This window comes from Anabrus simplex, chromosome 2 (genome assembly GCF_040414725.1).
Source record: "Anabrus simplex isolate iqAnaSimp1 chromosome 2, ASM4041472v1, whole genome shotgun sequence".
NCBI lineage: Eukaryota > Metazoa > Arthropoda > Insecta > Orthoptera > Tettigoniidae > Anabrus > Anabrus simplex.
Window position 1 is genome coordinate 143857077 of NC_090266.1, and position 17043 is coordinate 143874119.

At 39.3% G+C, this 17043-nt stretch overlaps 1 protein-coding gene across 1 annotated transcript in view; it reads left to right on the plus strand.

The window, feature by feature from the left end:
- Nucleotides 1–17043, plus strand: part of Hmt-1 (ABC transporter ATP-binding protein/permease Hmt-1) — a 239560-nt gene that overhangs the window by 85678 nt on the left and 136839 nt on the right. The window contains exon 5 of the mRNA XM_067140389.2: nucleotides 7433–7601. Coding sequence (XP_066996490.2) covers nucleotides 7433–7601 — 169 coding nt within the window. The remainder of the gene's footprint in view (nucleotides 1–7432; nucleotides 7602–17043) is intronic.

Below are 17043 nucleotides of genomic sequence, written 5' to 3' on the forward strand. Positions count from 1 at the left end.
CCACAGCCTTATCACAGCGTGGGCTTTTCCCAGCCGTCGAGCAGCGGCACGAAATGGGCAATGCTCGAGCGGTTGTTTTCTTCCAAATGCAGAGCTCTACCTTTCCTATCTCATCGTCACCATAAGACCTATCTGTGTCTGTGCGATGTAAAGCAAATTGAAAAAAAATATATATATCCCACTCTTGCATTGTAATAATCCATTACACTGTTGTGTCCTTGCTGCTGACCCTGACTATATGTGACTTGAGTGCTTCATAAAACTTATCAATTTTATTGTCATCTACACACTCTGCACTCTCACATGACTGATGCAATTCTCGTCCTAATTCCTCCAACTGCTGAATCTACCCCCATCATTCACTCATTTACTTACCTAACAGTTGGTCATCCATATTCAGAACATCATCTTCTCATGACCAAAGTTTACTGATAGATGCTTCCAATTATTACCTTGCTAATGGTTTCAACGAATGCATTTTCAAGGAGTATGGTTGTTGAATGCAATAGTATTCCTGATGAATAGTACTACCACACACTCTGCCATTCCCTTTTTAATTCTTAAGAATACTTTGTAATATATCTTTTTCTCATCTCCCCTTACCTGAATATTTACTCCTAACACATCCAGATGCATCCTCTTTGCTTACTCAGCCAGTTCTGCTTTCTTTCATAAGCCCCATTAACCCAGTCACTTGAGGTTTGAAGATCCCACATGCTCGTTTATAAGTCAGATTGAAATCACCCTCAACACGAGTAACACACCGTATCAGAACTACTGTACACCGCTCTGAAATAAATGCCATAAATGGAACAGCAACCAGAATTTTCATGCAGTTTTCAGTGAGGTATTCAAAATAATTGTACTCGCCAACAAAGACGTCAAAATGAAGGTTTTGTGTGATAAATCTTGAAACATTCAGGTATATGTATTGTACCAGTAAAAGTTCGGGGCGTAAGGCATGAGAAGGATCTCAGGTAGTGGAAGTTGGTTTTTGGAGCCGGTACAGAGCAGGATAGACTTGCAGGGCGAATAATAGATGGTTATACCCTTTTTCAAACAATTTATTAATAATGTTAATCAATTCACCACCCTGCAATGTCGATATAGAATGCAAATAATTTGTTGAAATCAAAAAGGTTAACGTAAATCTTCTTGAATGCAATTTGTGAAAATAAATAAATCTCACAGATCCAATAGTCTTTTGCGAAAACATAAAGTGTCAGTTTTTCACCTAAAGTCTTTCTAAGTATTATGACATGACATGAACACACTTATAATTGAAAATAAGAATTTGAACTTCTGTTGAGAGTTTCTCAGTTTGTGAGTCTTGAAACATAGAACACTTGAAACTCCTAGAGTCTTTCTTATGTGAAATAGATTTTGAAAATAGATTTATCATTAAAAGATGAATTTTGAGTAATGGTGGAAAACTACGAAGTATCGTCATACGCAGCACTGGGTAAAACACTGTTCACGATTGGTATGAAAGAAAAAAAAAGAAAGTCAGTTTGTGACTACTCACTTATTAAAAAACTTGGCTTACGAATACTGATGAGAATCTGGAACATTCCGCGGGTGCGGATGATGACTCGAACTTGAAGTTCCACGAAGAAACCACGTTGACGTCATAGATGAAATGATGTTGAAGGTAGTTGGATTTTGTAGAATTTTCTGAAGATTTCTGCTGCTCGTGGAAATGATCATAACACACAGAACATGCAAGTAGTATTTACAGATGCTATGTTAATTTTAGGACGTCAAATGAGTGATCACAGTCCTTGTTGCAAAAAAAAAGAACTATTTTATACTGTCACTGAGAACGTCCAACACAGTGCAAACACGTAATATTTCTCATTACTGTCTCTGACCACAGTCTTTGAATCGTTGTCCTGACAGATAACACTGATTCTCTAATGTTGATAGAACTATCTTATTTTAGAAAAAGTTCTTAACGTTCACTAAGTTTATCACTGTAACACGTCATGTCCTAATATGGCACATAAATAAAAAGACACAGTCCAAGGATGTGCTATGTTAGAAAATAAGTTCTAGAGTAGTTAAAGTTACTGTACACGACAGTTTCTGTTGGTAATTTAATATTGTGTGCAATTAATTAAGTCCACACGTCATGTTGTGAATGTCCAATATATAACTTCGAACTTCACTGATTTCGTACGTGTTATACTTCGAAATGTCTGTAAGTTATATCGTAGTCGCGGCACAATAGACTACTTACAGTGCGACGTCTTTTTTTTTTTTTTTCAAGTACGGTGGCGATTTACTAGCCCGTAATTTCGTCTCCGCGAAACACGACGAAAAGTACTGTCTTCGAGACTGCACGAACATACTATGTGAGGGCCAGTCTCCCCTCTCTCTTACTCATACACATACTGCACTGCTAGACTGGACTGCTTGCAATGAACTGAACTCAACTCAACACACAACACACCTGCCTGTTAGCCTTGACCCAGTGGCATATATAGCTGGCGCTGCGAGGGGTAGTTTCTCTCGGCCATGTGACCGTGAGTGCGTAATTTCTGTCAGATTTTAAATCATTGTTACTCAGCAACCACAGGATGGATTAATTTGGAATTTATAGAGATTAATTTTCATGACGTCCTCTACAATTTAGCGTTTGTTCCATTAAAATTGGTACAGGCGTTGAAAACTTGCGAAAAAACAAGATATTTTCGAGAAATATCTCTAGGGGAGGTGAGCTTTGAACGACAGGTGACGTCACTTGACTCCGCCTAGCGCACTCGTGGAGTCTGGTACATACTGGAACATTCTTTTACTTAGATGTTCGTACGTCGGACGGATCTTATATGCTGGAACAACATTTCTTTTAATAACTATGGACCAGGACCTAGGCTTTCCTGGTACAGTATAGGCACTTCACACATTTTGGGGTCTTAATACATTTATCTTTGCTCCAATATAATTGGATGTGAAGCTTACAAATGCAGAGGGCAAAGTAGGCTGTAATTTCATCCTCATTAGTGTCAAACCACTTGTCATAATTTATCCTCTTTTCCCTTATGGGTCTGATAATTGTTCCATAGTGCAATTGTTTATGTCTCACGCAAACAGGAACACAACAGGTCCATAAACTCCAAAAAATACAGACAAATCCAGTACAGAATTATCTAAATATTTGCCTCTCAGTTCTCCTGACACACCTGGAGAGCCTGTCAAGTGATGAATATAATGGTTGGTTTTCACACCCAGTCACTACGTTTTGCTTTTGCTTGCTGGACTTTAGGTACGATTTCACACTCATATCAAATGAACTGTAAATTGCACTTAAAATCTCTTCTTCAGTATTATCATAATCACCATCATTGTGCTCCAAATTACTGTCTAAAACACTTTACAGTACTCAGCAATAGCTTTGCTGTCACTAGCCTTTACTTTTTTTCATAATTTGCTTTACTTCGCACTGACACAGATAGGTCTTATGCCAACGATGGGATAGGAAATGCCCAGGAGTGGGAAGATAAGCGTCCTTGGCTTTAATTAAGGTACAGCCCCAGCATTTATCTGGTGTGAAAATGGGAAACCACGGAAAACCATATTCAGGGCTGCCGACAGTGGGGTTCGAACCCACTATCTCCCTGATGCAAGCTCACAGCTGCGCGTCCCCAACCGCATGGCCAGCTCACTTGGTACTGGCCTTTACTACACCTGGAGCCATGCGTAGGAGGCTGATTGACCCTTGATGAAATGGTTGTGCTTTCAAAGGCTACAATTGGGCAATAAATAACGGTACAAGTTCTTAGAAGGAAAGCTGTAAACAAGCCACATCCCTTTTTTTTTTATTCATAGAAGTTTGCAAAAGGGAAAACTTTGCAGGGGTGAACAAAATATAAGCTAGTGCAAAGAACTCGGCGCGGCACATGAATGTCTCGTAATTTGAGCTGAAGGCCTGGGAATGCTCGCGCGAACATTACGTCAAATGAGTCAAGTAGGTTAATATTGGTAGCTCAGCATTTTGTGCCAAATGACCATAGTTTACTAATAGATGCATCTAATTATTACCTTGCTTGTGGTTGCAACATATCATCCATTTTCAAGGAGTATGATTGTGTGTTCTGTTTGTAAATGCTCCGAGCTATATAGAAAGCCTAATATTATTGGTCTAGTACAGTAGGTGTCATCATAACTACATTGACGTCAAGCTACTTTTCATCTCGCACATGAGAAGGAATTATGTTAATTGGTGTCACTGTTAACATCAAAAGCCAGACTGGGTAGCTTAGATGGTAGAGCGCTGGTGTTTGGAGCTCAAGTTGGGGGTTAGATCCTGGCTCCATCTGGTGGTATTTGAATGTGCCCATATATGCCAGCCTTGTGTCAGTAGATTTACTGGCAAGTAAAATAACTCCTGTGGGACACAATTCCAGCACCTCAGCTTCTCCAAAAACCCTAGTAGTAGATAGTGGGATGTAAAATCAATAACATTATTTTTTTTAATGCCAAAAGTACACCCATACACGAGGTGCTCCTATGCAAAAAAATATACAGTAACTAATATACTGTATATATATATCAGTATTTATTTATTTATTTATTTATTTATTTAATAATAATAATAGATAATGAAATATTAAACAGTTGTGGAAATGGTTGACAGCTTGAAGTTAGTAATTAAACAGTATTTGCACAAGGGACTTCCTCCACATCTTTGTGTCAGAGCAGGTGAAGACCAGCTTTTAAATCTTCTCCTGAACAGTGCTTGCATATGAGAAAGTAAAGAGTTTTTATGTAGATACATATTTAAGTTTTTTGCTAGTGTTTTAACTTCACACTAACAATAGAAAATATCGTCGCCATAAGACCTATCTGTGTCGGTGCGACGTGAAGCAACTAGCAAAAAAAAAAAAAAAAAAAAAACCAATAGAATGTATTTGGTGATGTAAGGTTGGGGAAGAACTAGGGTAGGGAAGATAGTGGCTCTGGCTTTAATTAAGGTTCAGCTTCATCATTTGCCTAGTGTGAAAATAGGAAACTAGAAAAATCATCTTCAGACCTCCCAATGGGTGGGTTGTAACCCACCATCTCCCGATTGCAAGCGACGTGATGTGTACGTGCTATTGGTGACTGTGTGGTGAAAATGGCTCAACGAACACATATTGATGACGTTATGAGGGGTAGAATAATAGGGTGACTTGAGGCTGGTCAAGCACAGCAGGTCGTAGCACGGGCCCTCCGTGTTCCACAAAGTGTGATCTCAAGATTATGGCAACGATTCCAGCAGATAAGAAACGTGTCCAGGCGGTACGGTACGGGACGTCCGCAGTGTACAATACCACAAGAAGACCGATATCTCACCATCAGTGCCCGCAGACGGCCACGGAGTAATGCAGATAGCCTTGCTCGGGACCTTGCCCCAGCGACTGGAACAGTTGTCTCCAGACACACCGTCTACAGACGACTGGACAGACATGGTTTATTCGCTCGGAGACCTGCAAGGGGCATTCCACTGACCCCTGTTCACAGGAGAGCCCGTAAAGCCTGGTGCTAAGAACACAGTACATGGTCATTGGAACAGTGGTCCCAGGTTATGTTCACGGACGAGTCCAGGTATAGTCTGAACAGTGATTCTTGCCGGGTTCTTATCTGGCGTGAACCAGAAACCAGACACCAACCCCGTAATGTCCATGAAAGGGACCTGTATGGAGGTAGTGGTTTGATGGTGTGGGGTGGGATTATGATTGGTGCACGTACACCCCTGCATGTCTTTGACAGAGGAACTGTAACAGGGCAGGTGTATCGGGATGTTATTTTGCATCAGCATGTCCGTCTTTTGAGGGGTGCAGTGGGTCCCACCCTCCTCCTGATGGATGATAATGCACGGCCCTACCGAGCTGCCATCATGGAGGAGTACCGTGAAATAGAAGATATCAGGCGAATGGAGTGGTCTGCCTGTTCACCAGACCTAAACCCCATTGAGCACGTCTGGGATACTCTCGGTCGACGTATCGCTACACGTCTTCAAACCCCTCGGACACTTCAGGAGCTCCGGCAGGCACTTGAACAAGAATGGGAGGCTATACCCCAGCTGCTGCTCGACCACCTGATCCAGAGTATGCCAACCCGTTGTGCAGCCTGTGTACGTGTGCATGGTGATCATATCCCATATTGATGTCGGGGTACATGCGCAGGAAACCGTGGCGTTTTGTAGCACATGTGTTTTGGGACGGTTTTCTCAACTTATCTCCAATACCGTGGACTTACAGATTTGTTTCATTTGTGTTCACTATGTGCCTATGCTATTAGTGCCAGTTTTGTGTAGTTCCACGTTGTGGGGCTCCACAATCTACAATTATCCTTAATTTATGAGCACGAGTGTAGTTAGATATTATAGAATCAGTGGAGTTATTGATGAACCTAGGTGCAGTTCCTACCTATTTAGTCGTTTTCAGAGGGTTAGGTAAGGCCTGAAGCAGATGTACCAGTACGCAGCATTATGTACACGCCCTAGGATATAAAGAATTATCGTGCTCTATCTAAATTCGAGGGATCCATTCTGGTGAACTCTGGCGCCCATATTACGGACATTTCGATTAATTATTGTTATTAATTATGTTTATTAATTTAATTTATTTCAAGTATTTTATAAAGTTTTTGAGTAATGTTATTTAATTTTATATTTTTATTAATGATTTTATTTATCAGTATTCATCAAAATATTACAATACAGAGCTGTTATAAGCAGAAGGAAATAACTTCGCCACCTCTTATGGGGGAGTATTAACATGATGACACTCTGTGGAAGAAATCTGGATCAGTCTCGTCTGATAGCGCAGAGTCAGTTTTCTGTGTGATCAGGTTGCTTAACTGTGGGCTTGAATTCGGTAGTTGGTGGGTTTGAACCTCACTGTTGGTGGCCCTGAAGATGGTTTTCTGTGGTTTCCCATTTTCATACCAGGCAAATGCTGGGACTGTACCTTAATTAAGGTCATGCTCACTTCCTTCTCATTCCTAGCAACGTAAACCCAGTAGCAAAATAGGCATCCTATATATATATATTTAAACTTCCTGGAATAAGAAATCCATTTAACTGTGGTTTTTGTGAAAAGGAATGTTATTCATTTGTTATATTTTTGTAAAACCTTTGAATTTTTCTTGTATTTTGCAGGTGGAAACTCATTCCGTTTCAGATTCTAATTTATAACTGAAAAATATGGCAATAAACTAGGTATAATTGAAATAGGACAACATAGCATTCAAGACCTATTCCATACATACTTGAACCTTTAACATTATAATAATGCTGTTTTCATCACAATAATTATTAATGTTGAGCCATACTTATAAAATTAGTTTAGTGTCAGACATTATGGAAACATTCCTTCAATAAGTTAAACTTGATTTTGTTCATTTGATGGGAAAGTACTTCAAAATGTAATACCTTGTTGTTTTACAGGAACAACAGGGCTCTACATTCCGGAATGCCTGGAAAAAACTGAAAACTCTGTTTCCATTCCTATGGCCTAACACATGGAATCTGCAGTTAAGGGTCATGATGTGCATTATGCTCCTTATAGGAGGTCGTATCATTAACCTTTATGTCCCCGTTTACAGTAAACTAATAGGTAAGTGAATATTGATGGCATTTATTTTCTCTTTCATTGAGTTTGTTCCATGTACATTTTCAGTTTTCTGTGTCTAAGGGCTTATGAGTACTGAAGTCTAGAAGTCTGGGAATAAAATCTATACTGCTGTTACATACAGTAACAGTAGGCCTCATTTGTGATAGATTTCTATAAATCTGATTTTGTAAGATCTTGATTATTCATCTGAGTCGTCTTATGGCAGATGCAGAATGACATCCCTCCTACTGTAGGAAGTATTAATTTTCTATAACTGTTTGGAACACAGTGTACAACTGGTGGTCAGATTACTTAACACTTATGAAAGACCCATCCCACATTGAGGTATGGAAAGCACATGTTCATAACTATAGGGCTCGGATGTTGATGACGTCATCTTTTTATTGAGCGGTCAGGTGTAATGCTCCAATATATACAAACTCTGTTCGTAGCACCTCAAATACAAATATATCCTTTTTATTTTGCATTCTTTTTATACTTTAGAGCATTTTATTTTTATTTTGGGGAATTGTTCGGTCATATGTTGGAGAGTTTTGTCTCTTTAGGTCATGTTGTCCCTTTTATCCTGTTACCATATTATTCTATGACATTACATCTAAAAGCCTTAACTACTGTAGTAGTTAAACAAATATTGAAACAATACATTTCAATATAATGTTGAGTAGTCTTATTGTTCTTTCCAGTCTTAGTTTCTGAATCACATTTACATTTTGTAGACATTAATTTCTCAAGTTGTTTCTTATGATTTTATAAATGTTTTTGTAGACTTTAATTTCACAAATCGTCTTACTATGATGGGTTCTTTTCAAACTGGTTTTTTTTTTTCAACCAATATTCGAGCAGCCTCCAAACAAAAGACCTATGTTAGTAATTCGTAAGTTTGTGTCTAACTTGGTATTTTCTGAAGGATTTTTAAACATTAATTTTTAAAGATCATTTTTTACATATTATAATGCATTTTCATTATTTTTAGGTCATTTAATAAAGTCAATTTTAAGTGCATTTTTTAATGTTTTTTTACTTCATCAGCATCCGGGCCTTATTCATAACTTTGAAAGCGGCGTGCAACATCTAGTTCACTTACGTAATATTAGCTGCTAAAGGGATATTATAGCCAAGTAGCATCACCACTGTCTTCTTACCAAGGCGAATCATGGTAAGTGCATGTGAAATTTAAAAAAAGTTAAGTCACAAACCTGTAGTTTGGAATCCATATAAAACTAGAAGTGCTGTAGCTGTGATCATATCAGCAGTCGCATAAAACTACAAGCTTGCTTGCTTTTCTTTTAGCTGCTAATGGAAAACTTCGTCCACACAAGAACAATGGAAAATTTGCCTTTGGGTGGTGTGTAAAGGATATGCCTCTGAATAGGGAGGTGATCTACAGTGATCAGCCAGAACATTATGACCACCTACCTACTATCGATATAAACCCGTCCAGGCGATAGCAGCACCACCTCTGGAGAAATGACAGCTAGTCAGACACACGCACGGTGCATGTATTATCAGTGAGCGTGCTGTCCGTGTGTAGAATGGGGAAGGTGCTTGATCTATCCGAGTTTGTCCGAGGGTAGATTGTGATGGCCCGGGGGCTCGGCACGAACATTTCGGAAACTGCACGACTTTGGGGTGTTCGAGGAGTGCTGTGGTGAGTGTCTTCAATAAGTGGTGAAACCAAGGTGAAACCACGTCCAAACGTCAAGTGGTTGGGCGGACATCCCTCATTACAAATGTCGGACGTCGTAGGCTGGGCAGAATGGCAAAACAGGACAGGCGGCGAACTGTGGTGCAACTAACATCAGTCTTTAATGCTGGGCAGAGTACAAGTGTGTCTGAACACACAGTGCACCAAACACTTCTAAGGTTGAACCTCCGCAGCCAACGACCCATGCATGTGCCAATGTTAACACCACGATATCGGCAACTACGACTGAAATGGGCATGTGACCATCATCACTGGACGTTGGCACAGTGGCAGAGCGTTGTATGGTCTGATGAATCGCGATACCTTCATCATGCCAATGGGAAGGTGCGAATCCGTCATCTTCTAGGGAACAGCTCTTTGACACCTGTAGTGCAGGACGGAGACAAGCTGATGATGACTTAATTATGCTGTGGGGAACATTCACATGGGCATTCATTGGTCCAGTGGAGCTCATGCAAGGCATCGTGACGCCGAGAAATATCGTACATTGGTTGCAGACCACGTACACCCCTTCATGACAATCATGTTTCCCAATGGCAGTGGCATGTTTCAACAAGATAATGCGCCGTGTCACAAGGCCAGGAGTGTGATGAAGTGGTTCGAGGAACACAGTGGTGAGTTTCATTTGATGTTCTGCTGCCACCACCACCACCACCACCACCACCCCCCCCCCCCCCCCCCCCGCCAACTCGCCAGATCTTAATCCGACTGAACACATCTGGGATGTGATTGAACGTGGCGTCAGTGCTCATCGCTTCCTCCCCAGAATTTACAGGAATTAGGTGACTTGTGCGTGCAGTGCCAACTCCCTCCAGTGACATACCAAGGCCTCGTTGCTTCCATGCCATGACGCTTCGCTGCTGTTATCCGTGCCAAAGGTGGACATACCGGCTGTTAGGTAGGTGGACGTAATGTTCTGGCTGATCAGTCTATTTAGGTACAGTGAACATTAATGATCAATTCAGTGACTTGTTCTTCATTGGCTGCTTTTAATACAAGTTAGAAGTCTGCTTTGATCATGTTTTAACTCTTTGACAGTGGATCCTTTGTGAAATGTAACTCCTATCTCGTATGGATCACCTTCATGTTCATAAGCGCACATTCCCCAACCAGAGTTAATTATCGGTAAGATTGTGCTTTGATGTGGTAACGTGTGTATTGCTTTATATTATCATATGTTATTATTTTCATGTCTGTATTGAACCCTTTAGGTCCATATAGAGGGATACCTACCTTTCTTACCTATCAGCAAAGTTCATGAGATCTGTCTCTTGGGTCGTATCGGGTTCTTCGTCACTTGCTGAGGTAAAGGTAGGGTTCAGTAATTCTAATCTATCTACTGGAATGAAAGGTCTGTTTAAAAGATTCCTATTTATTCAGGAAATTCCTGAAGCAATCTGATATGTCAACGGTATCATAGAAGTCAATTATGTCCACTGGACACCACAATCATTTTTACATAAACGTCAGAACACTGGTGTGAGACTTTAACGTAACTGCCTGACGGGCATTCATACTAGAAACCATTGTCTCAATTATTAATCATTTAAGAAAGGAAAGTCTGGAAATCCTTAAATTCGGCTTCCATGTGAGACCACATGTACCATCATAGTGATTCGTTATGGTCCAGCCCTCGTAACACGAACTCTGGACTCTGGGTATAATTAAGGCTGTCCAATCGGTGTGTGCCACACAGTGGTTCTACGGCATGGACCCTTAATTGAATCGATGTGACCTGCGTCTATGTCATGGACCGACATCTAATCTTCTAAGTTACTTTAAAGTCATTGTGGATGATGACCGTAAGGAAATGATGCTACAATGGCATATGGCCCTAATCCAAGTCACTGAGGTTGATGACCCCCTGACCATCCAAGTTTCTAGGCTGAAGGCTAAACACAGTTAAGTTACATCGGTTGATGACCAAAGTTTCCACTTTACTATCCCCAGCACATTCACTGCTCAATCAAAGTTCAATAATTACAACAATAGCAATGCTCACAAACTTTGTGGCAGTAAAATCCATTTCCTTCGGATATGTCCCCTTAATCATTACTTTACATTTTAATATTCCCCAGAAAACAAACTAAAATTTCCAGAATGCATCTCCAAGTTATTCGCTTGATTAAAGTTATTTCAAAATGCGGTTTCACTGAATTTAATAATGAAATAAATTTAAATGATTTAGCGAAATGTTAAAGAACAGTAAATTTTATCTCCGCGGACTCTGGTTTCTTCACAAATTCCTACGCAGCTGTGATGTGAATTCAATCTTGTGATGTTTGTCTGGCTGGAAAAGAATTGTTACATAATTCATGTCCAGTTATATATCTTGTCTCATGATTTCACACTTTAAAATCTAATCTAGTCCTAACCGTTATTAACACTTGGATATCCTAAGAATCTACATACAAACCAAACACTCACCATATAATTACAATGCCATATCTCGTCATACCATTTATGAATTTTGCACACTCCTCACAGACAAACCAATCATCACGACCATCGCTCTATATTTTGGACAACCCTGAATTTGGTTACTCTGTTCCTTATACTCGAAGTTTATGGTTTCAAATGTTCAATACGTCCCCAATTAAACAAATTTTACAGTATTTCACAATACTCAGAAGATCATTACCGGCTATGAATTTCAACTAAATCCAGCATTTTAACGTTTTCCCTGGCCGAGAAATACAATCTCAATTCCACGCGTGTCCCGTTATATCCCCGCTGTTTTCCCCCCTATCAGCTGAGGCCTCTCACCCCCAAGTTCGCTTGTCAGTGCTGTGAAACACCCGGTTCGTTCTACCTGACTTCTCAAAATGCTCCCTTTTAAACTCTGCCGACAAATTAAACGAATACGATATTCTAACCAACAAAATGCACAGATTATGCTTCAAGATGCCCACACTAATTATACGCGTCGCCAATTAATACCGCTATGGATTTCTATGAATTTCTTTCCATTCCCAACATTATAAAATATACCTCGGGCTATCGTGTCCCGGCTTCAATGACAGGACTCTAACCTGATTCGCACATCTCATCTCAACTCATATAAAACATTCCTCGGGCTTCCGTGTCCCGGCTTCAATGACAGGTCCAACCTGATTCACAAATCTCATATCAACAAAACTAACCTTTGTTTCCCAGCTCCACAATTATCATCGACAAAGAACTGGAATAAAATCCTCACTAGAAATCTCGACGTCTAATATCGCACAATGCGTTAATCATGAATAACTTCGCATAAAGGATATCGTATTTAATAACTTGATTTTTACGAACAAAATGACTGAAACATTCTACTAGATCTTTTTATTGTCAGTCAGACACAGTTTACAATGGGCCTAGAAAAACGTTTCTCTCCGTGACCAAATTCATCACCCTAGGTTCTCACCCGACAGCGCGCTTCCACTCGATTGAAAATGAGTAACCATGGATTATTATTATTAACGTCAAATTGCAGACAGAAAAATTTTACGTCGAATGAACATCTTAATTTGACATCACAAAATATAGGCAGTACACTCACACGGATGACGATCTACATTGGACGTGATATCACTTCGAAATCCTATTCAATGACTTTTACAACATTATACGGCACTCGCAAGACTTCAAAAATTTATCCAAGTGGGAAATAAAACAAATGACTCTTTTAGTCGTACTCTCACATTTACAAAACTTAGTAGGGGTGACCACTGCGTCGTATATCCCCATTCAAATACACTTTTAGAGATCATGAGACAAGATATAAGAGGTAGTAAGATGGAAAGTCACCTACCTCATGTCGTCACACCATTGTTCGTCATAGGGCTCACCTGCGACCCTGGCATTTTATTTAGCCATTTTTACATTCATGGCTTTACAACTCATTATGTTATTTCAGGTTTCCTGGAATAAAGCATTAAAAAAAAAGAAAATACCCTTCACTTGTTTGCTGAGCGCACACGATGGACTATAATTATTTCCGCACACGAATTACTTAATTACATTAGAATTTATTCAGTACTTTGACCGTCCTGTCTGGTACAATTATTTCACTCAATAAAACTATCTCCTCATGGAGACAAGACCTAGCCACAATGGCTAAAATCTGCAGTTGAACTCAGTCTACTTTCGTTGGTTTGATTTCGCAGAGCAGCTCAACAAATTTTCGTCCGCTTTGTATCACAAATGCCGAAGAAGGAGACTTCGTCATGGCGTCCCTTCATATTTATAGCAGTTACCCCCTCTCTCCGGATATCTCCCTTTGCCGCCAAGAAAATTTCTATAAATTTTCTGACTTAACTAAACTGTAATTTCAAGAGTTTTGAAAGTGACTACATGCTTGCTACATTTCTGGCGGTAGTGTTCATGGACATTTAAAATATTTACGGGTTCGATTTGTGAGATGATTGACCCCCTTTGATAGGCACTATATTTTTTTGACTTGGCTTGGATCACGCCATGTACACGCGCTTTGAAATAGTTCACAAAAATGACTTGAGATTCTTCTGCCGTCGACACGTGTGGCTGACGTCACGTACCCCAGAGCGTGGGACCGAAGGTAATCACCCCCTCGTCACGTGTCAAATCCATGCTGTCAAGAATCCAACTTTTAAATGATTGTCGATTTATGCATAATGTTCTTAGGGCACAAAGGTCATGGGTTCAGTATTGATAGTTCAACAGTCACAGTTATGTGGTTGAGAGTTTCCACTTAATCAATACTGTTTTGTAGTTACAAGTGTATGTATTTACATCAAAAATACATTATGTTGCAGTACTAGTTTCAACCTCATAAGAGATCATCTTCAGCTACTGAAGATTTCATGAACATCAAGTAACAAAACAGCAAATACATTGATTTAAAAACATGACTTATTCTAAGATTTCCATACAGTCCTAACTAATAATGATAAAATGTGACAACAACAGGTTAAAAACAGTGTATTTCGTTCTTGAAGTTCACTTGCACAGACTTATATTTTAGTAATTAAGTTGCACTAAATATTCTTCCACTTGAAGTTTACATGCGTGGTCTTATGTTCTAATGTTAATAGTAAAAGAACTTTGTCTATATGGCTTTTTATTCATGCCAGTAAGATGGGCACACATTAGTCAAATATTTAGATCAGAATCTATAGTAAAATGGTGGTATAGTGGTTAATATTGGTGAATGAACAAGTTATTGTGATGTTTAAGTAAAGTAGGTTAAAATTTACTCCACTTCAAAACAGATGCTTGTTGGTATAAAACTGAGTCTGCTGTCTTGTTCTTAGCCGGGCTGAGTGGCTCAGACGGTTGAGGCGCTGGCGTTCTGACCCCATCTTGGCAGGTTCGATCCTGGCTCAGTCCGGTGGTATTTGAAGGTGCTCAAATACGTCAGCCTCGTGTCGGTAGATTTACTGGCACGTAAAAGAACTCCTGCGGGACTAAATTCTGGCACCTCAGCATCTCCGAAGACTGAAAAAGTAGTTAGTGGGACGTAAAGCAAATAGCATTATTAATATTGTCTTGTTCTTATGTTATCTCTTATGGGCTATTGTTATGTGGCTGGTTTAAGTGAAAAAATCCCTTGATATATGTGCTTTAATTGTGTGCTGTTGATGGAGATGGACTGTAGTTCTTACTAGGTGGGGGATGTGCTCGATGCTGCCGCGTATTATTGCGAAAACTACTCCACTATCAAAAACATTGTTAACGGCTTCAACAAAGATATCGCCTCTTCTATCAAGATTGCACAGGAATTGTTTTTCAACAGTTTGTTAGAATGTCTGGCATATATTAAGTCGAACTTTGGAATTTTATTAGAGGGCAATTACTCGTTTAGAATCTGCTGGCTTAGAAATTCATGCAAGTATTGACATTGTGAGAAGTGTTGAACTTTCAGTACAACAATCACATGGAATAGTTGATGACAGTGTAAAACGGAAACTTCAAAATGTGCTAAATCCAAATGATGGTTTTCGTCGTGTGTGCATGATAAATGATGTTCTTAGAGGAGAAGGTACCAATACACTTCAAGATGAGTGCATACTCGACAGCAGTGAATTAACATTATTTAAATATGCACCAATAACGTCTTGTGACGTACAAAGGAGCTTCACTTCTTACAAGAATGTGTTAAGTGATAATCGGAGGTCTTTCATGCCTGATGCTTTGAAGATGAATCTTGTCATAAACTTCAATTCCACCTGCGGAGAAGAATGAGAAAGGTATGTGAGTTTACACTATAGGCTCTGACGCCCTACCATAATGTATTGATAGACATCTACTTAATTTGTCTCTTGGTGCTCAGTTTTAACACATCTGAATACTGTTATTGAAATGAAATGGCGTATGGCTTTTAGTGCCTGGAGATCACAGGACGGGTTCGGCTTGCCAGGTGCAGGTGTTTTGATTTGACGTCCGTAGACGACCTGCCAGTCGTGATGAGGATGAAATGACGAAGACAACACACAAACCAGGAAAAGTAACCAACGATGGTTAAATTTCCCGATGAAGTCCTCATACAAATAAGAAAGAAAAAATTTCAATTTTGTACACAACATTGGCTGACTTATCTTCCCTCACCAAACTGTGAAAACATTTTGAGCAACCCAAAAGAGGTGCCACTCTGACAGTCAAATGACAATGATGAACTTCATGACTTCATCTCAAAAAATATCCAAAATTTGGTACTTGATCATTGATGAGCCTATATTAAATAAAAAGTATCGAAAACAATGAAGGAAAAATGCTTTTCCTTGATGCACCTGGAGGAACAGGAAGAACACTATTACCAAAAGTTAATCCTGTGGGAAAATGGATTTAGCTGCAATGGAATTCCTTAAAATAAATTAAAATAGCAATCTGATCAAACAAACACGAGTTAAGAACTCAACAAACATAGTTTTTAAGAATACATATAACATTTTAAAATATTTCTTTAAGTCTGAATTGAACTTGGTAGTCAAGGGGTTGACTTTTAAGTCACTTTTTTCATTAAATGATATCACTTATTGACTAGAAGTATAATGAATATTTTAATTGAGTAAAGATTTTGTCGCTTTTTGACCAGAAGTACAACATGCAATTTGCATAAAATGTTCCTCTGAGAGCTTTGAAGTCAGTGTTTCATCACGGCTGTGTTGTTGCCTGTGGTCTAATATTTCAATGTTGTAATATAACGTGTGAGGTGGAGATCAAGTTTTGAATCAAGGTACTTAAGATGTTCGCAGTTCAATGCGGGACCTGCAGTATAAAAAAGGGATATTAAAAGTTGAAAACGATGAGGAAAAAGAACTTGGACTAAAATTGAATGAGACTCGCCTTGGGCGGCAAAGCTGTCCCTTTTTTATACTGCGGGTCCTCCATTGAACTGCGAACATCTTGAGGACCTTGGTTCAAAACTTGATCTCCACCTCACATGTTATGTTACAGCATTAAAACATTAGACCACAGGCTACAACACAGCCGTGATGTAACATTGACTTGAAAGCTCTCATAGGAACATTTCATGCAAACTGAATGTTGTACTTCTGGTCAAAAAGCAACAAAATCATTACTCAATGAAAATATCCATTATACTTCTAGTCAATAAGTGATATCATTCAATGAAACAAGTGGTTGGTTACAAGGATAATGTCCAGATAGAGGAGGTGACTAATACTAAAGAAGTATTAAATTTGCCTATGAGAGCAATGACATTTACAGTAAGATACATAAGTTGCAAACTAGAAAAGCAGC